This window comes from Haliotis rufescens, unplaced genomic scaffold, assembly GCF_023055435.1.
Source record: "Haliotis rufescens isolate VD_foot unplaced genomic scaffold, xgHalRufe1.0.p SCAF_1, whole genome shotgun sequence".
Taxonomy (NCBI): domain Eukaryota; kingdom Metazoa; phylum Mollusca; class Gastropoda; order Lepetellida; family Haliotidae; genus Haliotis; species Haliotis rufescens.
The window spans coordinates 1,667,193-1,695,036 of record NW_025963779.1 but is presented as its reverse complement, the minus strand read 5'-3'; the positions used below and the strand labels follow the sequence as shown (position 1 = coordinate 1,695,036).

Sequence of the window (27,844 nt, the reverse complement as noted above, 5' to 3'; positions counted from 1 at the left end):
CCAGTCAGGGATATAGGCCAGGGGAGATCTCAGTCAGGGATATAAGCCATGGGAGTTCCCAGTCAGGGATATAGCCTAGCAGAGATCCCAGTCAGGGATTAAGGTCAAGGTCATTATCTTGCTGTTGCTTACAGTTTGATGTGGAAGTAAGTCTTGACTGTGTGTTCCAGTCCGGCCTGGTATTGTCTGAAGAGGAGTGGCAGGCGGAATGGGACAATCTGTTGAAGCTTTCATCCCCCACGCCACGCACATTTCCTGAAACAACAAAGAGAATCAGCTGCTGTGACAGTCCAGTTACTCATGGGTAAATACAACATTGTTGTTTACATCGTAGGACAATCTTTTTAAAATCTAATCTTAGTGCTCGCTGAGGACATCACATTTTACAGGTCAAGTCAGAACGAACCTCATCCGACAAATGTTTTCTACTCATGCAACCTTGTAAGGCTAAAACAAGGCGTTCCGAACAACAGTTATAGGCTCTATGGCTTATTCAGTTAACAGAGTTGTGGCCCTTTGTTGACATTGTACATGTTTACTGTCATTATTGCCTCTCCATGATTATATCTTACCAGCCCTGACACAAAATGTCCTAAAATAATATTTGGAACCCTGTGTGTGTTTCAGCAACACGTCGTGTGACCCAGTGGTGTACGAGAGTCTGGAGGAGTTCCATGTGTTTGTGTTGGCCCATGTGCTGCAGAGACCAATCATTGTTGTTGCTGACACTGTCCTAAAGGACTCAGGAGGAGAGGCCCTAGCCCCCATACCATTCGGAGGGATTTATCTCCCCTTGGAGTGTGAGGCGAAGATGTGTTACCGCTCCCCTCTGCTGCTGACGTATGATGCTGCACACTTCTCCGCACTGGTTCCCATGGAGCAGGAGGTCTCGCCTGATGACAAACCCTTCCTCCCCAGTAAGTGCAATATAGATCTCCACCTACCTATGCTTGTCATGAGAGGCGACAACCCTTAGGGATCCCAGTTAAGAGTATGGGTACCCAGCAACCTGTGCTTGTCAGGAGAGGCGACAACCCTTAGGGATCCCAGTTAAGAATATAGATCTCCACCTACCTATGCTTGTCATGAGAGGAGACAACCCTTAGGGATTCCAGTTAAGAATATAGATCTCCAGCAACCTGTGCTTGTCATGAGAGGCGACAACCCTTAGGGATCCCAGTTAAGAATATAGGCCCCAAGCAACCTGTGCTTGTCATGAGAGGCGACGACCCTTAGGGATCCCAGTTAAGAATATAGATCTCCAGCAACCTGTGCTTGTCATGAGAGACGACAACCCTTAAGAGTCCCAGTTAAGAATATAGATCTCCAGCACCCTATGCTTGTCATGAGAGGTGACGACCCTTAGGGATCCCGGGTAGAATATAGGTCCCCAGCAACCTGTGCTTGTCATGAGAGGCGACAACCCTTAGGGATCCCAGTTAAGAATATAGATCTCCAGCAACCTGTGCTTGTCATGAGAGACGACAACCCTTAGGAGTCCCAGTTAAGAATATAGATCTCCAGCACCCTATGCTTGTCATGAGAGGTGACAACCCTTAGGGATCCCGGGTAGAATATAGGTCCCCAGCAACCTGTGCTTGTCATGAGAGGCGACAACCCTTAGGGATCCCAGTTAAGAATATAAGTCCCCAGCAACCTGTGCTTGTCAGGAAAGGCGACAACCCTTAGGGATCCCAGTTAAGAATATAGGTCCCCAGCAACCTGTGCTTGTCAGACGAGGTGACAACCCTTAGGGATCCCAGTTAAGAATATAGGTCCCCAGCAACCTGTGCTTGTCAGAAGAGGGATGACAACCCTTAGGGATCCCAGTTAAGAATATGGGTCCCCAGCAACCTGTGCTTGTCAGGAAAGGCGACAACCCTTAGGGATCCCAGTTAAGAATATAGGTCCCCAGCAACCTGTGCTTGTCAGACGAGGTGACAACCTTTAGGGATCCCAGTTAAGAATATAGGTCCCCAGCAACCTGTGCTTGTCAGACGAGGTGACAACCCTTAGGGATCCCAGTTAAGAATATAGGTCCCCAGCAACCTGTGCTTGTCAGAAGAGGGATGACAACCCTTAGGGATCCCAGTTAAGAATATAGGTCCCCAGCAACCTGTGCTTGTCAGGAAAGGCGACAACCCTTAGGGATCCCAGTTAAGAATATAGGTCCCCAGCAACCTGTGCTTGTCAGGAGAGGGATGACAACCCTTAGGGATCCCAGTTAAGAATATAGGTCCCCAGCAACCTGTGCTTGTCAGGAAAGGCGACGACCCTTAGGGATCCCAGTTAAGAATATAGGTCCCCAGCAACCTGTGCTTGTCAGGAAAGGCGACAACCCTTAGGGATCCCAGTTAAGAATATAGGCCCCAAGCAACCTGTGCTTGTCAGGAGAGGCGACGACCCTTACGGATCCCAGGTAGAATATAGGTCCCCAGCAACCTGTGCTTGTCATGAGAGGCGACAACCCTTAGGGATCGCAGTTAAGAGTATAGATCTCCAGCAACCTGTGCTTGTCATGAGAGGCGACAACCCTTAGGGATCGCAGTTAAGAATATAGATCTCCAGCAACCTGTGCTTGTCATGAGAGGCGACAACCCTTTGGGATCCGGTGTAGAATATAGGTCCCCAGCAACCTGTGCTTGTCATGAGAGGCGACAACCCTTAGGGATCCCAGTTAAGAATATAGATCTCCACCTACCTATGCTTGTCATGAGAGGCGACAACCCTTAGGGATTCCAGTTAAGAATATAGATCTCCAGCAACCTGTGCTTGTCATGAGAGGCGACAACCCTTAGGGATCCGGTGTAGAATATAGGTCCCCAGCAACCTGTGCTTGTCATGAGAGGCGACAACCCTTAGGGATCCCAGTTAAGAATATAGATCTCCACCTACCTATGCTTGTCATGAGAGGTGACAACCCTTAGGGATTCCAGTTAAGAATATAGATCTCCAGCAACCTGTGCTTGTCATGAGAGGCGACAACCCTTAGGGATCGCAGTTAAGAATATAGATCTCAACCTACCTATGCTTGTCATGAGAGGCGACAACCCTTAGGGATCCCAGTTAAGAATATAGATCTCCAGCAACCTGTGCTTGTCATGAGAGACGACAACCCTTAGGAGTCCCAGTTAGGAATATAGATCTCCAGCACCCTATGCTTGTCATGAGAGGTGACGACCCTTAGGGATCCCAGTTAAGAATATAGGTCCCCAGCAACCTGTGCTTGTCAGACGAGGTGACAACCCTTAGGGATCCCAGTTAAGAATATAGGTCCCCAGCAACCTGTGCTTGTCAGACGAGGTGACAACCTTTAGGGATCCGAGTTAAGAATATAGGTCCCCAGCAACCTGTGCTTGTCAGAAGAGGGATGACAACCCTTAGGGATCCCAGTTAAGAATATAGATCTCCACCTACCTATGCTTGTCATGAGAGGTGACGACCCTTAGGGATCCCAGTTAAGAATATGGGTCCCCAGCAACCTGTGCTTGTCATGAGAGGTGACAAGCCTTAGGGATCCCGGGTAGAATATGGGTCCCCAGCAACCTGTGCTTGTCATGAGAGGTGACAAGCCTTAGGGATCCCGGGTAGAATATAGGTCCCCAGCAACCTGTGCTTGTCATGAGAGGTGACAAGCCTTAGGGATCCCGGGTAGAATATGGGTCCCAAGCAACCTGTGCTTGTCATGAGAGGTGACAAGCCTTAGGGATCCCGGGTAGAATATAAGTCCCCAGCAACCTGTGCTTGTCATGAGAGGTGACAAGCCTTAGGGATCCCGGGTAGAATATGGGTCCCCAGCAACCTGTGCTTGTCATGAGAGGCGACAACCCTTAGGGATCCCCGGTAGAATATGGGTCCCCAGCAACCTGTGCTTGTCAGGAAAGGCGACAACCCTTAGGGATCCCAGTTAAGAATATAGGTCCCCAGCAACCTGTGCTTGTCAGACGAGGTGACAACCCTTAGGGATCCCAGGTAGAATATAGGTCCCAAGCAACCTATGCTTGTCAGGAGAGGTGACAACCCTTAGGGATCCCAGTTAAGAATATAGGTCCCCAGCTTGTCATGTTTGAAAGGGGGTAGCCTAGTGGTTGAAGTGTGTGCATGCTGAAGACCTTGGTTGATTCCCCACATAAGAACAGTGTATGAAGCCCATGCTCTATTTGTACCATCAGTGTTATGCCGTGCTCATTCACTCAATCATAATCATGTTTTCACTCTTTCACTTTTTCGTAGAAAATGGTGTTCCTGTTACAGTTGCGATCCCCCTGGTGGACCCGAACTTTCAGCTGCTTCCTCTTCATTTCCACATCGATCCTGGTCCTCGCTACGACTGGAACAAAGTCAACAGCAACAAGAAGGTGGCGGAGCTGACGTCAGAGGACAAACTGAACCTGCTGCAGCAGTTTATGAATGTTGAGAAGCTGCAGATCCCGACCCTCGACACCGACTACGACAGCGACAGGCAGTCCTGCGGATCCTATGAGTCTGACGATAGCGTGGGATGTGTCGGGAACAAGGAGAAGAAGAAGGATGCCAAGGTGTCACAGCAGATGCACAGTGTGGCCAAACAGTTCGGGAGCATCGGTAAAAGCATGGGCAAGAAGATCAAGAAAAACTTTGGGAATATTGGTAAAGCCATGAAGAATATTGGTGACTCTGACAAAAGCAGTCGGCGCCAGTCTGTGGGGAGTGTCATCACTCAGAGCACGAAGGTTATTGCTACCATTGCTACTGATATTGGTCGTGATAGAGTGTGGTGTGCCAGGCTCTCTGTCACAAGGACAAAGATGCAGCAGGAGCTTGTCAAGAACTATCTCCACACGTCCAAACAACGCTTTGAGAAGGACCGAGACTTGTGGCGGAAAAAGAATGAAGAGATTCGTAACCGAGTCAGCACCCATTCCATCGCCTCCACTGTGACTTGTGTGACCCCAGGCTGTCAGATGTTTGGCACAGCCGAGACTGCGTATCTGTGTTCCAAGTGTTACTCCCAACAGAAGCAGGAAGCCATCGATAAGGAGAAGCAGCGAGGGCAGTTTGTGTATAATACTTTCCCAGGCAGGAACAAGGGGGTGGAGGAAGCTACCATTGTCAAGTTGGGCAAGTCCAAGTTCTACACAGGGGTAGAGGATTATTGTCCTGACAGACCTGCTCTGCAGGATTCCAGACTGTCTGTAGTAGCTAACATGGACCGCCAGCAGTCTCGCTCTGTTGGTGATGTGTCCAAAATGGGCCAACATGGCCCCCATGCGCGCACCCCATCTCCCGACTATGACAATGTGGACTACAGGTTTACTGAACTTCAGCACCAAAGAAGATCCAGTTCCACTTACATTACTTCCAGCCAACCGGCTTCAAGACCACCAGTTGGTTACAACCAATCAGCTTTAAGGCCTCCATCTGGTCTTAGCCAAACGGTTTCGCGGCCAACATCAGGTGTCCAAATTCCAGCAGAGCTGTCCCAGTCTAATCCTCGGTTGACCGCAGGACCTGCACAGGGCGGCCAGCGACAGTACTCAAGTAACAGATGTAGAAATGATGGTTGTGATTTCTTTGGGAGTCCTGAGTTAGATCACCTCTGTTCTGGGTGTTACAAACAAAGGCAACAGTCTATGCACTCGCAGGCCCGAGCACAGACTCGACTATAGCCCAGCTGATGGGGACCACAGCTCATTAAGGCCTCTCACCTTTGGTGTTGGGCAGCGGCATCCTCATGTACATGCTGTTACAGCAAGAAATATTCGTTTTAATGATTTCTGTTGTGTGTAATACTAAGATAAGGATCACTGCGTCCATGTGGGCTATATCTGTCTTGATTTTGGCAATGGTTATGTCTCAAAACATTTCTCTATTTGGATGATAATATTATCATCCGGCAAGTGAGACTGTTGACACAAGTCAACATTGAAGTAAGTTATAAGTACATGGTTGCCCAATCACCTAGCGGCCTGGAGAAGCCCCGATGAGCTGATGGAACACTGTGCCTGAGATCCAGCCCTAGTTTACAGCCTGTGAGAAGCCTTCACATTTCTCAGGCCAACTCCTCGTAGACACTGGTAGCATTATGTTGTGGAAGTGCATCTTCAATGCAATATCATTTCTAGGTTTCTACAGAAGTTTCACCTTTGTTACCACTATTGGTATTTGCAAGGGTGCTGCATGCTCGGTATCAGTAGAGTAGAGATCAATTCTGTAATTTAACATGTTCAAAGGAATCCACTTTTGTGTCCATGATAATTGTCCCGATACGCCTGTGTTCTCATGACATGGTTTTATGAAGTTTTTATTAACAGAATTTATGTTTACACAACATAATAGGTTCATCCCACATATTTACTGATTGTACATGACATGTCGGAGTGCACAGTTAGTGTTGTGTGTGGCATGACAGTCCGTGTATATACGTGTGTATATTTATTGTCGTCCATGTTTTACGTGACTGGTTTGTGACACAGCTGACCAGATACTGCAATCTCACTCCCGCTGATGTACAATTCATAGTAACCAACTTGGCCCTTTGTCCAAGTAATGTGAGTGCAACGACAGTTTTAGAAACCATAGGCTTACAAGTGAGGGAATACGGTTTTACGCCATTTTTAGCAATATTCCAGCAATATCACAATGGAGAACACCAGAAATGAGCTTCACATGTTGCGCCCATGTGGAAAATTGTAAATGGTCATCGGCGTGACGAACGAACGCTTTCACACACTTGAGACAGTTGTCGCACTGATGTTGCTTTGTGGAGTCCAATCGAACGTAGTTGTTGATCTTGTGGAATGACTGATAATGTGAAGAATACCTAGGTAAGGTTGAGCTGTGATGTAGCATATTAGAGTTATATATTTATTAATCCTCACTTACTTACTCTGTGTTCACTTATTGAAGTATATATCTATATCTATATATTATTTATTTACCATGTAGCAGGAAAATAAGATTTTGAAAAAAAATCTTTGATACTACGTGGTACAATTGTTCATGTTAAGCCAAACCTAAGTAGTGATGGTATTTAGTATATGTGTTACCATGGTTACCAGGGAACATTTTATTGTTTCCTTCATCATTTGAAGCCAGTTCGATGAAGTGATGGGATGATCGTTTTTTGGTGTACTCTAATGCGTGGTGGATTGTGAAGATGGGTTTAGACTATCTAATCATATGTTACTTCTGGACTACACGTACGTTACGATGAGATTTACGATTCATACAGGGTCCGCCATACTTATGACATTCAGAATCATATACACTGGGTTTACATACTGGTGGTATATTTTTGTCTCATTTGTTGAAAGTCACATGACACCAAAGATTAAATGAATCTGTAGTTTTGTACTAAAATATTGTGAACTACATTCAGACATATCATCGTGTTATTTTGGAGATGCTTCGTTGATGTATTTACCCTGTTGTCTGCGTGTGGACAGTCAGCATGCTGGAGAGTTGACCTTTGTACTTACTGTTTCACGTCTTTGTAAGTACACTGGTATGTTGAGCTGACATTTATTGCTAACTATGTAAGCTCACTCGAGTCACTTTGGGCAGTTGTGACCCAGGTGTCATGGCACTGTTCTGCAGAATCTGGTAGTGATTGAGTTTGCAGGCACCCATGCTTGTGGGTTTCAGACTTCTCCGACCTATGTCACTTCGGGCTTTCCTCCAACATTAAAGGAACATGCGGTGATGTAACAGTTGATATCCCAACTCACTCACTCACTCAGTCCACCATGTTCTCATCATGTGTCAGTAGACATTCTAGTCAAGTGGTCAATCTTAGCATCTCATGAATACGGCTTCCAGCCGAGTCAAGGTCAAGGTTGTTGAAAAAAAGGAAGTTGAACCACAACAAAGATGATTACTTTGCAATGTGGCAGCTTTGCCGAGACTCCATCAACATATGACTGTCTTCACAAAGTTCTAATGAAACAACATTTGATTTATTGTCGTGAAACTAGATAACTAGACAGAGCATCTGATTGAGTGCTTTCAGGCCTCATGTGGATAAGATAGAGTGTGAATGTATTCACAGTTTGTAATAACAAAGGAATAAACAAAAGCTTTCACTATCACCAACTTAGCTAGAACACACCAGTGTCGTTCTTGACCAGAACAATGGCCTCCACCTGGTGATGTCTGAAGAGCATCTTGTGAACATCAGTAACTGAAGTTGTGAAGTACGTCGACTCTGAATAAGGTGTATTATGTAGGGTGAAGCTGAGAGTATTCTGGCCCTGGGGAATCGGGGAATCATTTCAGTCTAATACTGTCTTACTGTCGTGTCATACTGGTGATTGATACTTTTAGTTGAGGAACAACAGTGACTGTTTTGGGGAATGTTTTTAATTTCTTAAGAAAACAAAACAAGTATAGCACATCTGACAAGTGGGAACAAACGACAGGCTTTGCTATGTGACCTGAATCAGGCTGGGGAATTCTTAAAACAACTGCAATGAATTGGTGTGATGGTGTATATATGTGTGTTTATGTTTGTGTGTGTGTGAGTATGTGTGCGCGCGTGCATGTGTGTGTGTGTGTGTGTGTGTGTGTGCGTGCGTGCGTGAGTGCGTGTGCTGTACACACGCTGTTGCTGCAATGTATACATATTGATATTCATGGAACATATCAGCTCTGCTCAGGCGCTGGGTTGCGGGAGGGCTACAATGTTTATTATGTGACCTGTCTTAGCAAATCCTAGTCATCTACAGGCTATTATCTGTCAACTTTCTCATTTATCAAATGGATATTTCACAGATAAATCACCTTGTACATGAAATATCAATGGCCGCTTCCAGGGTAAAGGTGTGACACTGTGGTTCTATAATATCTTTTGGATCTTGATGGTGCTCTTTGAAAATAGAAAATAATCTGAACGTGCAAATCTCATTAATCAGCCTTGACTATCCAGTATCTTATATTTGCGTTCGATTGTGATAAACACCCTGGACGAGGATGCAGTGGTGTTGTTGCATCTGTCTGTGTCTGCATCTGCGTCAGCATCGGAAGACTGATTGACATCATTCTACAAAAATGAAGCAGGGTCTGTGTTGGGAATTCACTCAAGCAGTGATGTGAATGTGCAAGTGGGTTGTATACTCCCCTGGGAGCTGAAAATGATTGTGCACACTTGATGTATGCTACAGGCTCCATCACCAACACTGCAGTGCTCAGAGTTCTATTGGATCATGGTTGTGTTCTCTCACAAAGTTACAATACTCGGTGCTAGGATTGATTACCACTAGCATGATTGCTATTCTTTGTCTTAGACGTACAACACTTGGTGCTAAGATTGTTTGCTTTGACTCCTATACTTTATCTAAGAATGAAGAAAGTCTGATGGCTTCTGATCTGTACACAGGCCGTGGTGACAGACTTCTTCCACTTTCTGTTGCCCTGAAGGTGTGGCTTTGAAAGTGTCACCCAGATGGTGTTGCTCTCATTGGGGACGCTCTGAAGGTGTCGCCCTAATTGGGTGGCTCTGAAGGTGTCACTCTCATTGGGGTGGCTCTGAAGGTGTTGCCCTTATTGGGGTTGCTCTGAAGGTGTCGCCCTCATTGGGGCTGCTCTGAAGGTGTTGCCCTTATTGGGGTTGCTCTGAAGGTGTCACCCTCATTGGGGTGGCTCTGAAGGTGTTGCCCTCATTGGGGTGGCTCGGAAGGTGTTGCTGTCATTGGGGTGGCTCTGAAGGTGTTGCCCTAATTGGGTTGCTCGGAAGGTGTTGCTGTCATTGGGGTGGCTCGGAAGGTGTCGCCCTCATTGGGGCTGCTCTGAAGGTGTTGCCCTCATTGGGATTGCTTTGAAGGTGTCACCCTCATTGGGGTGGCTCTGAAGGTGTCACCCTCATTGGGGTTGCTCTGAAGGTGTCACCCTCATTGGGTTGGCTCTGAAGGTGTTGCCCTAATTGGGTGGCTAGGAAGGTGTTGCCCTCATTGGGGTGGCTCTGAAGGTGTCACCCTCATTGGGGTGGCTCTGAAGGTGTTGCCCTAATTGGGTGGCTCTGAAGGTGTTGCCCTCATTGGAGTTGCTCTGAAGGTGTTGCCCTCATTGGGGTGGCTCTGAAGGTGTTGCCCTAATTGGGTGGCTCTGAAGGTGTCACCCTCATTGGGGTGGCTCTGAAGGTGTTGCCCTAATTGGGTGGCTCTGAAGGTGTTGCCCTCATTGGGGTGACCTCATTGGAGTGGCTCTGAAGGTGTCGGCCTCATTGGGGTTGCTCTGAAGGTGTTGCCCTCATTGGGGTTGCTCTGAAGGTGTTGCCCTCATTGGGGTTGCTCTGAAGGTGTTGCCCTCATTGGGGTTGCTCTGAAGGTGTTGCCCTCATTGGGGTTGCTCTGAAGGTGTTGCCCTCATTGGGGTTGCTCTGAAGGTGTTGCCCTCATTGGGGTTGCTCTGAAGGTGTTGCCCTCATTGGGGTGGCTCTGAAGGTGTCGCCCTCATTGGGGTGACTCTGAAGGTGTTGCTCTCATTGGGGTGACTCTGAAGGTGTCGCCCTCATTGGGGTGACTCTGAAGGTGTTGCTCTCATTTGGGTGACTCTGAAGGTGTCGCCCTCATTGGGGTGACTCTGAAGGTGTTGTCCTCATTGGGGTGACTCTGAAGGTGTCGCCCTCATTGGGGTGACTCTGAAGGTGTCGCCCTCATTGGGGTGACTCTGAAGGTGTTGCTCTCATTGGGGTGGCTCTGAAGGTGTTGCTCTCATTGAGGTGACTCTGAAGGTGTCGCCCTCATTGGGGTGACTCTGAAGGTGTCGCCCTCATTGGGGTGACTCTGAAGGTGTCGCCCTCATTGAGGTGACTCTGAAGGTGTTGCTCTCATTGGGATGACTCTGAAGGTGTTGCTCTCATTGGGGTGACTCTGAAGGTGTTGCCCTCATTGAGGTGACTCTGAGGGTGTTGCCCTGATGATGCTCTGCAGGTTTTGCCCTGAAGGCATGGCCCTGACGCTGCTGCCCTTTATGTGTTATTGGGGCAGTAGACAATAGTTGGTGATGGTCCAGTGTGTTTTCTACTGGTCTTGCGTTATTGACAGATTTTCTAACCTGAAGGAACTGTATATGTTATCTCAGAACTGTGAATATGCTTGATCCATATGAATGGATTTTCTATGTTTCTGTACTGTTTCAACTTGTTTGATGATGTTTGAACAAACACAGTTGTTGATGCCTGTCAACATTACACAGATATGGAGGTATTTGCACAACAGAGATATCCAAGCTTCTTCTGTTTAATACCATTACTTCAATTCTCCCTCTTTCCATCTTTCTAGTACTTCCAGGCAATCTTGTTTTACATTGATGATGTGCCCTCGAATGATGTCAGAGACTGTCATCTTTGACACCCCCTCTAGTCTTGTCATGCTCGTCTGGTACCTGTATCCTCGACATGACTTCAGACGTAAATAACTGGATGTACCCATTGGGTGTTGATAAGCCCCGTTGTGACTGCAAACTATATATGTTATGCCAGTGGGCACAGCATCAAGTCCTGATCCCTCATTCCACAAAGTGATCTTTGCATAAGTCTATGTTGAAGAATGGACAGTAGGATTGTCTTAGTCCTAAGATCAGTTTGTTGAAGCTGGCTGTGAGGCAGTGTTAGGCTTGAACAGGGCAGTGTTGTTATTGGAGTATTTTACTTTGAACAGGTGTGCTGGTGTTTCACTTCTTTAACCGCCCAGTTCTCAGCTCCCTGGGGAGAATACACATAACCCTTATCAACAAAATCATTGGAATTTGCAGAAATGTATGCCCAGTACACCCAAATACATGTATAGAATGAACACAGAGAAATATTATTTTTGGTCCTGAAGGACGCACAATAACATTCGTAGTACCAAATGTTTTACAAGGGCTGGCTAAAAAGATTGATAATCGGAATCATCGTCAATTGGAAGAAATTATTGATATGAAAATTGTGTCATCAATAACATCTTACATAAACTATTGTGATGAAATTAAGTTTAAATTTACCGAAACAGACTTGTTATTGTAAATTATGTCAACTGCCAGAGACGGAAAGCAACTGTTATTGTATTAACTTAATTGTCCCTAAAGTAACACACACATAAATTTGTCACTACTCACCAGTGGCATGACTTTGTGTCGACTTTATTTTCATTTTTCCTTAAAGTTACTTCTCCGATATTTATCAATAATTGATCAGTATTTCGTTAACGATTATCAATCTGTATGATCTGTATTGATGGCCAGCCCTACCGCCACAGCTTGGTAGGGACATGTCATCTCACCCACGGGCATTTGGATGGGACTGCTGTTGACCACCATGTCATTCAAATAGAGCCAGAAGCTATCGTAGCATATAGATCCCGGGTGGTTGTCGATCAGAACAGGTTGGAAAATATACATACTGGATAATGAAAGTGAGTTCTCCATGCATTCAGACTCTTTCCATGAGGTGATCTTAGTGCAACAACAGTTGGAAATGTTTCTATTAGATATGGGAGTCATGACAGTCGTAGTGCCAGATTGCTTGGGGGTGAACTGGAAATAGTGTTCCAGGTTTGTATACAATGAATGCTGTATGTAATCTGCCACCTGCTCAGAAGGCCACGCTTGTAGTTCTGGCATAGGCAGTAAAAACTTGTTATGTTCATGGAAGTCACATGGGAGGACGAGGCTCGTGTCACACATAGGACGAGGCTCATGTCACATGGGAGGACGAGGCTCGTGTCACATGGGAGGCTGTGACTCGTGTCACATGGAGGACGAGGATTGTGTATGTTGTTGTTTACAGGAATCATTTCACTCCAGGGCATCGTGGTCGATGCATGGTTCACATATATCATCCTTGTATTCAGCAGGCGGGACGTTGAAGCGTCTCACATCGAGGCATGGCTGTAATTATGAACAATGAAGTATTGCTTTGAATTATTTAATGTATGTTGATATATTTGTTCTTCATTGTTTGATTATGTTGATTCTATACTGATATCAAATCATGGTGCTTTCTTTTTGTTTTAAGATTTATTATCATTTGTGAACTTTGACATTTGACATATCATGTAGATATGGTGAACATGTTATATTACTTGTTTAAGAATGGTTCGTTTTCATCCAACATTCTGGTTTGTGAGGAGTTGTATATTGCTTGTTTAAGAACGGTTCGTTTTCATCCAACATTCTGGTTTGTGAAGACTTGTATATTGCCTGTTTAAGAACAGTTGGTTTTAATCCCACATTCTGGTTTGTGAGTAGTTGTTTTCTTCTGAGGCGTTTGCCTTGTCAACTTTTATCTGAAGTTATTAATGCAACGAAACTTACATTTCAGCTTTAATTGTTGCTGGCACCACACCTGTGCACACCTGTATAGAGCCATTGTCGGACTGCGTGTTGTGTGTAGGTCAGCGTTCCCAAGGTCATGTGTAGCTAATGTTATATCACTCTGTGACCCAGGAGTTGTTCAGCAAAAGTCCTAAGTCTACAGAAATGCCATTAACTTTAATGTTGTCTAGCAAGGTCAGCACTTACTTATTTTGTTACAGATCAGCCTACCATTAGTGACATGGTTAGAATCCTTCCCTGACATGGTTGGAATCCTTCCCTGACATGGTTGGAATCCTTCCCTGACATGGTTGGAATCCTTCCCTCACATGGTTAGAATCCTTCCCTGACATGGTTTGAATCCTTCCCTGACATGGTTGGAATCCTTCCCTGACATGGTTAGAATCCTTCCCTGACATGGTTGGAATCCTTCCCTGACGTGGTTGGAATCCTTCCCTGACATGGTTAGAATCCTTCCCTGACATGGTTGGAATCCTTCCCTGACATGGTTAGAATCCTTCCCTGACATAGTTGGAATCCTTCCCTGACATGGTTAGAATCCTTCCCTGACATGGTTAGAATCCTTCCCTGACATGGTTGGAATCCTTCCCTGACATGGTTGGAATCCTTCCCTGACATGGTTAGAATCCTTCCCAAATAACCAAAACACTCGTACTGAGAATAGGCTTGTGAGAGTTGTGGTGTGAGCATTCAATCACTATAACCATGGTCTCTATAGGAAACAGCTTTGTATAGGATTATACAACCAGACCATTTATTCTGTGACTTGAACAAACATGTTTGTTCTAATACATTTACTTTACATGTTCAATACAGAATCTTCCTACTGTGTATTCAACAGCAGATGTATTTTAGTATTCAGTCAATGAAACCTGGCTATGAGTTAGTCGGTGTATTGTCTCCGTTCTGGTACGATAGCTCCCTGGACCCGCTCACCACCGGAGCTTGTTTCGGAAGTCACCAGCTCAATCTCTCTTGTCATGAACTAAAAACATCACATACAGCTCCTGAACTTGAAATCAACAACCAATCAAAATGACTTCTGAATATGAGTTCTTCCAGGTCTACTTTAGGAGCAAGCCAACGCCACTTTAAAGTATTTTGAACCGATAGAAACACACATTTTGCTGTTGTAAAATATGTTTCCTGAGTATAAAGAACCTCTTTACACCACCAGACATGAGAGAAGAGTCTAAATTGATCAGACAAATATCTTAAGTGTTGTCCTCAATACGAAGCTATGGTGGTGAATGGATCCTGAGTATATATCACACTAGAATAGAGTCTTGCTTGACAGCGGTACAAGGATCTATACCGAAATTCCACTATAATAGTATATTAAAGAAGTTGTTATACATAAATTGTATCTGCTTTGTCATCCCTCAACTTCTAAGAGCGGCCTATCAAACAACTCCATAGAATGGCTTGTTGAGGATGATCATAGAACGGAGGTACACTGGCTAGTTGAGGATGATCATAGAACAGAGGTACACTGGCATGTTGAGGATGATCATAGAATGGAGGTACACTGGCTAGTTGAGGATGATCATAGAACAGAGGTACACTGGCTTGTTGAGGATGATCATAGAACGGAGGTACACTGGCTAGTTGAGGATGATCATAGAACAGAGGTACACTGGATAGTTGAGGATGATCATAGAACGGAGGTACACTGGCTTGTTGAGGATGATCATAGAACAGGTACACTGGCTAGTTGAGGATGATCATAGAACGGAGGTACACTGGCTTGTTGAGGATGATCATAGAACGGAGGTACACTTGCTAGTTGAGGATGATCATAGAACGGAGGTACACTGGCTAGTTGAGGATGATCATAGAACAGAGGTACACTGGCTTGTTGAGGATGATCATAGAACAGAGGTACACTGGCTAGTTGAGGATGATGAGTGGAGTCCTGCACGTGTTGTCATGTTGTCTTGCTGTTCCTGTTCTCTACACACCAGGGCACCTGTACATAGGGCACTGACACCTCTACATATCTGTACAGCGACGGCTAACTGTTGATTCAGTACTATGCACAACGTTATCATGCTAAGTTGATCCATCCATAGTCTACTGCTGGGATTAGTGACATATTTCTTTCACCAGCTCGATCTCGAGGTCATCTTGGCTGCACAGCATCCAGCAGAGCTGAAGTGGATTGCTGGAGCAGAAATTACTTTGTGGAGGGCTGAGATATTTTGTTTGGACAACTGAGGGAGAGGTCATTACATACCTATGCCATGTCATGTCATGGCTTAATTCTGATAAATTCTGAAATATATATAATGTCTGCCAATCTTGCCTCTCCCTTCAAACTGCACTCAGTATCGATGTTGAAGAACATCATCTTTTCCTGTTTGTTTTGTCCTGAGTTTGTGTAATATGAGCAAGAGGAACCTTTCTGTGATGAAGCAGCTCGTAGATAGCTTGGAGCATCTTGATAACGTTATATGTGAAGGATCCTCATTCACCATGGTCACCTTGTGTTCACTGGGGTCCGAGATACGCTTCAGCATGGTCTGGCTATGTAGTACTTCAACGATCATGTGTTTACACTTGTAATTGTCAACATTTCATGATTAATATTCTCTGATCTCATTAATAATACAACTATAAAGCAATAGAGGAGCTGTTAGTGCTGATGAAAGGATTTCTCTCCAGGAACTTGTGGTATGTGTGATGGACAGCCAAGTCCCATGTCATGTGCTCAAATTGACCTGTCACCCTGTTGTCATGGAAACACTTCATGATCATACTAATGCGGTCATCTGATTGACAACGTGTCATGCGGACTCCTAAAGTCAGAGCATCTGGCTGCCATGTGGTGAAAGTTGCTCTGTTGGCGCCAGGCTTAACACAGATTCACAAACTAGCAGTGCCTGGAAAATCTTGTTCAACGGGTCATGAAGGGACTTGGCTAGTTCGTCATCATTCTTAAGAATGTTAAACAAGTATTAATGGAAATGTCTGGTGTTGGCTACGTACCCCTAGGTCTGACCCATGTCATCACTGTACGGCCTGACAGGAAGTCTTTGTTATTATATATTCAATATTATGTTCGCTGCTGTTATTTCCTCCTGACAATATGCTGGTCACAGGAAGCTGTAGAGTGGCTACATGTTCAACCTCTGTGCTGCACCGAGAGGGTTCCCCACTCATTAAAATCAGATCTTAGTTTTCGCTACCACTAAACAAAGATCTGAGGACATCCCTTTACTGGTCACATCAGGACGACCTTTCGCGAACTTTGACTGACCTATGAAATGACTGACAAGAAATCAATATTAGCCAATCAGAAGGCAACTTTCTCGAACCTTATGACACTAGTTTCAAACTGGCGACTCGGCTTCGAATCATATTTTGACATATTCTTGATTAACAATTTCAAAAATGTTCTAAACAACATTCTGGAATGGCTTACAGATGGCCAAGATTGTATGGATATCATCATAAAACCCGTAACTGTTGTTCGGAATACCCTCTGTTAAATATTTCGCGGTTGCATGATTAGAAAACACATTCTGACTGTCACTTTCATGATCTGGTAAGGGACACTCTGATTGGGAGCCCAATAGGATGTCCTCAGATCTTTGTTTAGCGGTAGCGAGAACTAAGATCTGATTTTAATGAGATTGAGAAGGTTCCCAGACCTTCAGTTGTTATGGTTTGAAGCTGGGGTTGAATGCACAGGGGTTAAGATGTCCCAGCTATGAAATCCAATAGACATCCTCCTGCATTCAAGAGAACAGAGAAACAAGGAGCTTTTACCTTGTGAGGACGCCCGAATTGCAAAGACGTATGACACGACTCAGGGTCCACTTCACACCTACCCCCTGCAAACTTGTAAATACTCCAGCTAGATCCTGCTACAGAGGAGGGGTGTGCTGTTACCATGGTTACTTAGAAGTGCTTTGTTCCACATTACCACTAGCTTTGTGTATACAGCATCTGAGTAGGAGACACAGGCCTGATGCCACAGTTGCATCAGTGATCCTTGGGGTGATTTGTAAGTTCTGTTGACTTTGCAGCTTTGTATTTAACATATACAGCAAGTTCTTAATAAATATCAGTTTGATAAGAAGTTATTTGTCATTTGTTGATTTTACTAGTTCTGGACTGAAATAAATGAACTGCAGTGAGATGAAGAAAGCTTGGCATTGATGGATCACTGCTTGATGGAGTTGCAACATGCTGTGTAAAGTTGTCTCCCTTGGTTGTTCCACTTGCGACCCAGATTTCCCTGATTTATGCCCTTGGTTTGTCAGCTACTTGTGATCCTGGGTTTCACTGAATGTGTGATGTCTACAACATACCACGATCCCGGGTTTCACTGAATGTGTGATGTCTACAACATACCACGATCCTGGGTTTCACTGAATGTGTGATGTCTACAACATACCACGATCCCGGGTTTCACTGAATGTGTGATGTCTACAACATACCACGATCCTGGGTTTCACTGAATGTGTGATGTCTACAACATACCACGATCCTGGGTTTCACTGAATGTGTGATGTCAACAACATACCACGATCCTGGGTTTCACTGAATATGTGATGTCTACAACATACCACGATCCTGGGTTTCACTGAATGTGTGATGTCAACAACATACCGTGCGTCCCTTCCTTCCCCACACATTACTTATTTCACAAATATGTCGGAGTAATCATGTTTGTGATTACATACTAAAGGTATAACTAAAAACATTCCTCATAAATATTTCAATTTAATACAAAACATTTACCATGTTTACAGGGATATAACATTTATGCCCTACAGAAACTACTACATCCTCGAAGTGTTACCTAATCCGTATCGGTCCTCATAAGCTAATGCTGTTATCTGGAACAACCATCCGACCAAACAAAGGTACCTTAATGATAATATCAATATGATATTTGCATCCTTCACAGGACGTTACCATGCACGTCACTACAGTACTCAGGTTATGGGACAGTCTCTATATAATACTTCACACATCTAAATACTTACACTATCGACACTCTATACAGTCAGCATCCATGCCAACACATACTCAACACATTTCCTCCTCAGCCCCTAATTGTCCCCAAGCTCACCTTCTGTAGCATGTTGTCCTGCATCAGGTGAGCTACAGTGAAACCCTGTTAGTCTGGATACCCCTCATTAATCTGGCCAACTGGGAACAGTCATGTATCTACAAAGGGACATTACTCTACACCAGTGGTGAGTCAATCCATCATGGGGAACCATCCCATACAGAGTAACAGAGTTCATTGCATTGTGGCAAATACCAAAGCCTTTCAACTCAAACAACATAAATCTCTTGACATTATGTACTCAACATGGAAAGTGACTTTTTGCAACTGTGTGCAGCTTTTGTTGATCCACTGGTGTATATTTAAAAAACAAAAAAAATAATATGCTTGACAGATTTTGAGAATAATGCAATACTGGAAACATACTATGCAGCATATAAAATAACATGCTGAAAAAACTGAACATAACGGTGCAACCTTGTTCAAACCCGGTCAGTTACCATAGAAACCACAAATCTAAACAAGTACCAAACAACAGAAGATAGTTCCTGACTATAGCTGTCTTCCCGGGCAGCAACGGTCTGGTCCAAGTACATATGTACTCAACACCAGAATGATATTCTCCAAACTTAAGCATGCATTTCTAACAAACATGGTATATACACTGCTGTATGTACATTGAAAACAAAATAACACACGCTGACATTCCTTTCAAAAGAAGTCTATGAGCTGGCAATACGACATAAGTGGAGGTTACGAGTGATACTGCGGCAGTAGAGAATGCTGGGACTACTGGCGACGACGAGGAGGTTCGTGGTCCTGCAAGTATTGAAGATGGAGCAGTCGCAGTAATGATGTTGATGGATCAATAAGCTGAGGTATCTCTACTGGGGATATTTGGGGCATTTGACTTGAAAACCATTAATGTTCTGGACTACTGATATTCAGGAGAATGAGTGTTCTTTTATGCATGACATCAATAAGGTCCTGCCTTTACACCAGTAGTTGCTGCTTCTTGTATCAGCTGTTGCACTGTTGTGTGTGCTGATGCAACAGTTTGCCCCAGAAAATGGCAAGTATTTATCATTATGTGTTAAATCAAGGAGCTGAAACAACAGAGAGAGACCTAATTGAGTCATGAGAGATCAGTCGTAGTGAGGCTACCATGTTGACCTTGGCATTCCCCGGCATCCTCCTCCAGATCTCCTCAGCAGTATCTGCACACAACATCAGACCTTCACATATTTTCTATTGCCTGTTCTTATTCTAGTAGAGTGAGTGAGTGAGTATGGTTTAACGCCGCTTTTATTAATATTCCAGGAATATCACGGCGGGAGACACCAGAAATGGGCTTCACATATTGTACCCATGTTGGGAATCGAACCCGTGTCTTCCGAACGCTTTAACCACAAGGCTACCCAACCGCCCCCTATTCTAGAAGAGGAATATATCTGTGCACACTTTTTCATAATTTTACAATCACTAAGTATGTTTAATGTCATGCAAAACAAAGCCAGTCCCCATCAGTCATATCATCAATGTCCCTCCAGACTGTATCCCCAAACAAACACCCCCACCCTCCCACGCACCCTGTCCTGGAGAGGTAAACAAAAAGTATATTTTTGGCAACACATGAATATGATTTTAAAGCCAGAAATATGCAAGTTTTCTTCTGGAAATATCACATTTGTAAGAGGAATCACATTGTAGGATTTTCTGAACGTTAGTTTGAAACGCATGTGAAATGTAGCACTCTGTAGGCTGGGGGATGCCCTGTATACAATCTCATCACAATCAGATCTTTTACTCTGATACAACACCTCAGTGCGACATCAAAGAAAGCCGCGTCTGATGAACTTTCTAATCAGCCAATGAACATTGATGATTCTAAATTTTTGGTGCCAATGAGTGAAGCATTCAGACAAGCCTATATTGAAAATGAAGTTAATCAGTCAGTTCCGAATGTAACTGATAAAGGCAGCACCAGTATAGTCCTGTGGATACATCAAGTGGAAGACACCAAGAAGCAAGTATGATCAATTGGCTCTAGAATCACACATCCTCCATTTAGACTTCACCTTCTAGAGTAAAACATTTGATTTCAATGAGACTGCCCTGTATCTACAGCTGTGGCTGTCCGGGTATCACTGTTTGGGTGGAGGAGCATGTGACAGGTCCAGTAGCCCGGCCATAGCCACCGACGGCAGGAGGACGTTCTGTATGTACATGTAGGGGTTGTTGTAGTCATTAGCCTGTGCTTCCAACATGCTTGGGTTGTTGTAGTAGTCAGCCTGTTGATGTTGCTGTTGCTGCTGCTGTTGCTGTTGCTGCTGCTGCTGTTGAGCCCGATTGTCCACGACAGTTTCAGCACCAATAGGTGGGGGAGGAGGGGCATTGTGATGATATGCCACCATGGACGGTGGCATGGTCACCGTCTCATAGACCATGTTATGCTGCTGCTGTTGCTGTTGCTGTTGTTGCTGTTGCTGCTGTTCCTCCCCCATGTGTGATGCTACTTGTTGATGCTGCTGGGGGAGGGTGTAGATGGGTGCCTGGGAGCTGTGGGCTGCTTCTGTCATCTGGTCCGACACGACATTCATGATGATCGTCTCGTGGTCAGAAGCCACAGAAGTCACAATCGGGATTTGTTTCAGTTTGTACATTCTCTTTTTGGCGGGAGGAGATTTTATTGCCTGTTTGATTGCATTTGCTGCATCAAGAACTGCGACTTTCCTAACGGGTGGAAGTGACTCTTCGTCGCCATGCACCATCCTCATATGGCGTCGGAGATTGTACATGCGTCCGAAAGCTGAGCCACACCAGCACTTATGGTCCTTGGTCTTCTCGTGCGTCTTGATGTGGCGCCTCAGGGCGTTCTTGGCCTTGAAGGACATGTGGCACTCGTGGCAGGGGAAGTCCCTGATCTCGGTGTGCTTGTACTTATGATGCATCTCCAGCGTCTTCTTGGCGTGAAAAGCGGCCCCGCACACCTCACAGATGAAGTTGCGAAGATTCTCAAAGTGCAGTGCGATGTGTCGCTTCAGATTATTCTGTTCCCGACACTTGTAGCCGCAGTACTGGCAGGTGTGGGGCTTGTCCCCGGTGTGGTAACGGATGTGGCGCTGCAGGGCCTGTTTCCTGAACAACACGGAAAACATTCACAGCATTACTTGCAGCATGTATTCAGTTACAGGTATCAGCATAATGGCTGTTGTTACCATCGTCCTATACTGCTGGAACTTGGGAAGTTAACTGGCAATGTATATCTACAGTTTTTCTAAAGCATCAATTTAATGGTTCTGATTAAATACTGTCTACACTGGGTGAATACTGGCACTTGGTGTATACTGTCTACTCTGGGTGAATACTTTCAATACTGGGGGGAAACAATCTGTGCATGCTTGAAGTATTTGACAATACTTAATGAACAAAGTAGTATATAATACAAACACCATACTTGAAGTTGTAGTTGTATACATAGGTTCGAAATAGTAAAATTTGTCTGACTGACTTGGAATAACCCTCAGTTGTTGTGTCATTATTATGAAGAGTTGCTATGGTTACCTGAAGTAAGCTTTGCCACATTCTGAACACAGGTATTTCTTCTCCTGTGTGGACAGCCCCGCCTTCAGACAGTGATTGTAGGTCTGCCGGTGTTTGGCAAGGGCCTTCGTTGTCCGGAACGAGAGCTGACACGTAGCGCACTCTAATGGCCGCTCGCCTGCAACAACCACAGATCCATAGATCACACACTGACATACATCATATACATATCTTCCACATATCTTGGAAACTAGACTTTTATAGTCAGTTAACTCCCTTGCCTCGGAAAGATGCATTATACACAGATACTGGTTTGGATGAATGGGTGACCTACCTGTGTATATCCAGGTGTGGATGAATGGGTGACCTACCTGTGTGTATCCAGGTGTGGATGAATGAGTGACCTACCTGTGTGTATCCAGGTGTGGATGAATGGGTGACCTACCTGTGTGTATCCAGGTGTGGATGAATGGGTGACCTACCTGTGTGTATCCAGGTGTGGATGAATGAGTGACCTACCTGTGTGTATCCAGGTGTGGATGAATGGGTGACCTACCTGTGTGTATCCAGGTGTGGATGAGTGGGTGACCTACCTGTGTGTATCCAGGTGTGGATGAATGGGTGACCTACCTGTGTATCCAGTTGTGGATGAATGAGTGACCTACCTGTGTGTATCCAGGTGTGATGAATGAGTGACCTACCTGTGTGTATCCAGGTGTGGATGAATGGTCGACCTATCTGTGTGTATCCAGGTGTGGATGAATGGGTGACTTACCTGTATGTATCCAGGTGTGGATGAATGGGTGACTTACCTGTATGTATCCAGGTGTGGATGAATGGGTGACTTACCTGTGAGTATCCAGGTGTGGATGAATGGGTGACTTACCTGTGTGTATCCAGGTGTGGATGAATGGGTGACTTACCTGTGTGTATCCAGGTGTGCATGAATGGGTGACCTACCTGTGTATCCAGTTGTGGATGAATGAGTGACCTACCTGTGTGTATCCAGGTGTGATGAATGAGTGACCTACCTGTGTGTATCCAGGTGTGATTGAATAGGTGACCTACCTGTATGTATCCAGGTGTGGATGAATGGGTGACTTACCTGTATGTATCCAGGTGTGGATGAATGGGTGACTTACCTGTGTGTATCCAGGTGTGATTGAATAGGTGACCTACCTGTATGTATCCAGGTGTGGATGAATGGGTGACTTACCTGTGTGTATCTAGGTGTGGATGAATGGGTGACCTACCTGTGTGTATCCAGGTGTGGATGAATGAGTGATCTACCTGTGTGTATCCAGGTGTGATGAATGAGTGACCTATCTGTGTGTATCTAGGTGTGGTGTTTATGAATTACCTAACTGTGTGTATGCAGGTGTGGATGAATCAGTGACCTACTCCAGGTGTGGATGAATGGGTGACCTACCTGTGTGTATCCATTAGTGGATGAATGACCTACCTGTGTGTATCCAGGCGTTAACGAATGACCTACCTCTGTGTGTATTCATGTGTGGATTAGTGAGTGAGTGAGTGAGTATGGTTTTACGCCGCTTTTAGCAATATTCCAGCAATATCACGGTGGGGGACACCAGAAATGGGCTTCACACATTGTACCCATGTCGGGAATCGAACCCAGGTCTCAGCGTGACGAGCGAACGCTGTAACCATTAGGCTACCCGACCGCCCCCAATGTGTGGATGAATGACCTACCTGTGTGTATCCAGGTGTTTATGAATTACCTACCTCTGTGTATCCGGGTGTGGATGAATGACCTACCTGTGTGTATCCAGGTGTGGATGAATGAGTGACCTACCTGTGTGTATCCAGGTGTGGATGAATGACCTACCTGTGTGTATCCAGGTGTGGATGAGTGAGTGACCTACCTGTGTGTATCCAGGTGTGGATGAATGACCTACCTGTGTGTATCCAGGTGTGGATGAGTGAGTGACCTACCTGTGTGTATCCAGGTGTGGATGAATGAGTGACCTACCTGTATGTATCCAGGTGTGGATGAGTGAGTGACCTACCTGTGTGTATCCAGGTGTGGATGAATGACCTACCTGTGTGTATCCAGGTGTGGATGAGTGAGTGACCTACCTGTGTGTATCCAGGTGTGGATGAGTGAGTGACCTACCTGTGTGTATCCAGGTGTGGATGAATGAGTGACCTACCTGTGTGTATCCAGGTGTGGATGAATGACCTACGTGTGTGTTTCCAGGCGTGGATGAATGAGTGACCTACCTGTGTGTATCCTCATGTGGATCTCCAGCTGCATCGGACGCTGAAACTTCTTGAAACACACATAGCACTCGAACTTCTTCAGCTCTGGCTGGGGCAGGTCGCCGTGGATGATGCGGCGGTGACGTAGAAGTTCCTTGTTCCGTGTGAAGCACATGTTGCAGTCCGGACAGTCATACTTCCTGTGCCCCACCAGATGCTGTAGGTACTGCTGCTGACGCTCGAACGTCGCGCCGCATTTATCACAGTCAAATGATGCGGCCTTGTCGTGTTCAAGCATATGCTCTGTGTATATGGCAAAGTCTTCACAAATCTCTCCACACTTCAAACACACAAATGAAGTCTCAGCATGGGTCTTATAATGCATAAACAGGGACACTTTCCGCACGAATGTCCTGTTACAGAAACGACAAATGTTCTTCGTGCTCCTCCCCATCACTTTGTTGTATTTGAGGTTGTGTGTTTCTAACATGTGCACCTTACAATGTTTCTTCTTCGTGAACTTCTCACCACACGAGGGACACGTATAACTGACAGCCGAGAGTTTCTGACAGTCGTGATGCAGAAGTTCTACCTCGTTCTGAAGCTCACGTTTGCAGTGCCGACACGACAGGAGATTGTTGCCATGTGATCGAATATGAACAGCCATTGATTTGTAATGTTTAAACTCCATCCCACAAGCTTTACACACAAACTTCTTCTTCTGAACATACAATCGCTTTGTTTTAGATGCATTAAACATGGATTTCATTTTACGCTTTTTCCTCCCTCTTCTTCGGGATGCAAGAGTGTCAGGTTTATCCTCAAGCTCCATGTCTGCTTCCATCACCCTCCTCATCTCCATCTTCACCACAGCTGCTTGTTTGGCCTTTCCGCTGCCTGGTGGCCTTCCTCGCTTGTTGGGCATTGGTTTGGGTTTAGGCACATCATCAAAACCAACACCATCGTCTTCACAATCAGAGTCAGCATAACTTTGACGCAACTTTGTCATCCTTCCTCGCGACGATACCTTAACTTCTTCAGTTGGTTTATGGACAGGTGGTGCAACATTCTGTTTCCTGCGGGATTTGGTGACTTTGGGAACTTCCCCTGAAGTCTTCGCACCATCCTCTTGCTGATGATCTTTCTCAGTCTTCACGGGGACAGTCTCCGCCTTCACAGAGCGGGATTCAGTTGGACCTGATTCGGGAGTTTTGATCTGACCTCGGAGCTTCTGTAGGTATTCCTCCAGCAATCCAACAGCATTCTCACGTTCCCCTGATCCAAGAGTGGAAAAAACAGCTTCTATTCCTACAATCTGAAACATATTTGAACAATGTACATTAATACAAGATTAAATGAGAATGACACAGGTACAGAAGGTACATTTTGTGGGCTTAGTCTAACCTAGTCCTATGTGCAACATCATCTATCCTGTGTGCAACATCATCTACCCCTGTGTGCAACGTCTTGTACCCAGTGTGAAACGTCATCTACCCTGTGTGCAACGTCATCTCCCATGTGTGCAACGTCATCTACCCTGTGTGCAACGTCATCTACCCTGTGTGCAACGTCATCTCCCATGTGTGCAACGTCATCTCCCATGTGTGCAACGTCATCTATCCTGTGTGCAACGTCATCTACCCTGTGTGCAACGTCATCTCCCATGTGTGCAACGTCATCTATCCTGTGTGCAACGTCATCTACCCTGTGTGCAACGTCATCTACCCTGTGTGCAACATCATCTACCCCTGTGTGCAATTACAAATCCACTGTGTGCAACGTCATCTCCCATGTGTGCAACGTCATCCCTGTGTCCAACGTCATCATCGCTGGCTTTTTTTCAGAGGAGTTCACAAATATGAAGGGTTGACAGGAGATCAAGAAACGATCATAAAGTTCTGGTTCGGCATGGGCTTAAAACTGCATTCAAATTTCAGCCCCTAATGTTGATAGATATCCCTTGACTGCTGCAGCTGGCAACCAAAATCGGGAAAACTTCACGCCTTGAAGAAACCAGAGAATACCTGAAGCCATTACTTTTTCTCCTCTCTATTACTGATGTGTCCCTCTGAGAGGAAGAAATCTTAAATGTTTCTAGTTTCAATAATATTTCAGTCTACAAACAAAAGATAAGATATGGAACAGGACCATTATAATAAATTGTGGTCCGATCATTACGGAAGATCAGCATGAAGCAGATTGTTTTTGTCAAGGGAGATAGGCTATGTGTGGCACGTGTCATGCCTAATATCTCTGTGTTAATTATTGCTGCACACACAGATCAAGGGAGATGATCTCGATATGCCTTATCTGTTGAGGAATCAATCAGAACAAAACTTATTTGGTTGCAAATACAATTTCACCATGAAGATATATCCTAAATAGATTAAATAACAGATTTAAACTTATCAATTCAATTCAATGGCTACAACATTACCACTAAATATTTATTTACTATCAAGGGTTACAGTAAAAAAAATTGAAGCATATCATAAATTAAATATGGTAAACAGTTTATTATTTGAAGAACTTGATTACGTTTGATAACTTTTGTATGATCTGAAATCAGATGTCATAAGATCCATATGTGGCTAATACATGTCATCTAACAGTACTTTTTCCGAAGTTGCAATGAATGGTCCCTCTGCATCCAGAAACAACCCTTATGTCTAACACATCCAAACAACGGTGACTGATAAGCACAAAGCACCACTAATGCTAGCACACACCTAATTATTGTAAACAAATGTAATAATCACTAATTAAAAGTCACAATAGCTAATTAGACGTCCACGTAACACCGAGATGGGGGAGCGTGGCGTGAGCTTGAGAGGGTCTGAGCGATCTCGTTAGTGGGCCCTTGGTCACACACGACCACGCCCCCCAGATCACATTATGCGAAACAGTTTTCCGTTTTTATTGTTGAAAATGTTATTACCTTTTCTTGTATAGTCGAAATGGACTGCTTGGCCATACTGTTGTCGTATAGGTGCTGCTTGTCGCAGATTTCACCCTTGGAAATTTGACATGGCGGAGTATTCGTGTGGAGCCTCCAATTACCCTCTTCCGGTTAAGGGATCGATCATTGTGTATCATTTCGAGCACCTGCGACTGCCTTTATCAGAGCACAAAAACTCACAAGACTTTCTTTGTATTGTTTTGGGTACAGTTGCTTCAGAAAAAATACGTTTTTCAATTCCTCGAGATAAAATTGCTACACAAAATAAATGGGTGTGATTTTACATTATTTAAGAAACAATTGCCACATCATACAAATTTGTTTGTAACCCAGCACATATTTAAACACGAATTAAGATGTAAGGAAAAAAATCTTGGACTGCTTTTCGATAACTTAATGTAAACAAGAAAACGCTTAGTTTGATGTATTCGTTATATCTATTGTACCGGTATTTCATTAAGGACAAACGCTTCTGGTTGGAGGCCATGTATTGACGTGACAATTACCCCGGCAGATCGACCAGTATGATAAGTCTTACTTGAAAAAAGAGAAGCTTGTTCAAGAAGGTAGCTACAGGAGCTCGTTGTGCCGTAATCGACGCAAATAACGCGCCGGTTGGCAAAAAGTAAGATTTATTTGTTTGTTGTTTAACGCCGCACTCCAGCTATATGACAGCGGTCGGTAAATTATCGAGTCTGGGCCAGACGATCCAGTGATTGACATTATGAGCATCGATCCGCAATTGGGATACGATGATATGCATCATCCCAGTCAGGAGGTCTGACCACCTGATCCCCTTAGTC

The 27,844-nt window shown here is 44.8% G+C and overlaps 2 protein-coding genes across 4 annotated transcripts in view; one reads left to right on the top strand and one right to left on the bottom strand.

Annotated features, from left to right (window-relative positions):
• The window catches only part of LOC124117456 (OTU domain-containing protein 7A-like), a 45,037-nt gene extending 27,663 nt beyond the window's left edge, over positions 1-17,374 (top strand). For 2 of the 3 annotated variants that reach the window (XM_046479361.2, XM_046479360.2), the window contains exons 7-9: positions 171-304; positions 628-917; positions 4,234-17,374. In XM_046479361.2, coding sequence (XP_046335317.1) covers positions 171-304; positions 628-917; positions 4,234-5,648 — 1,839 coding nt within the window. In that variant the 3' untranslated portion in view covers positions 5,649-17,374. The remainder of the gene's footprint in view (positions 1-170; positions 305-627; positions 918-4,233) is intronic. The other variant, XM_046479363.2, reaches the window with a different exon arrangement.
• Positions 17,375-18,013: 639 nt separating this feature from the next.
• Positions 18,014-27,151, bottom strand: LOC124117457 (zinc finger protein 835-like). Its single transcript, XM_046479364.2, has 4 exons — positions 27,021-27,151; positions 24,104-25,397; positions 21,881-22,037; positions 18,014-21,454 (listed from the first exon to the last, which is right to left on the bottom strand). Exons 1-4 carry the CDS (start codon positions 27,054-27,056, stop codon positions 20,461-20,463), a joined length of 2,481 nt encoding a protein of 826 aa, XP_046335320.1. The 5' UTR covers positions 27,057-27,151; the 3' UTR covers positions 18,014-20,460.
• Between the last annotated feature and the right edge of the window lie 693 nt (positions 27,152-27,844).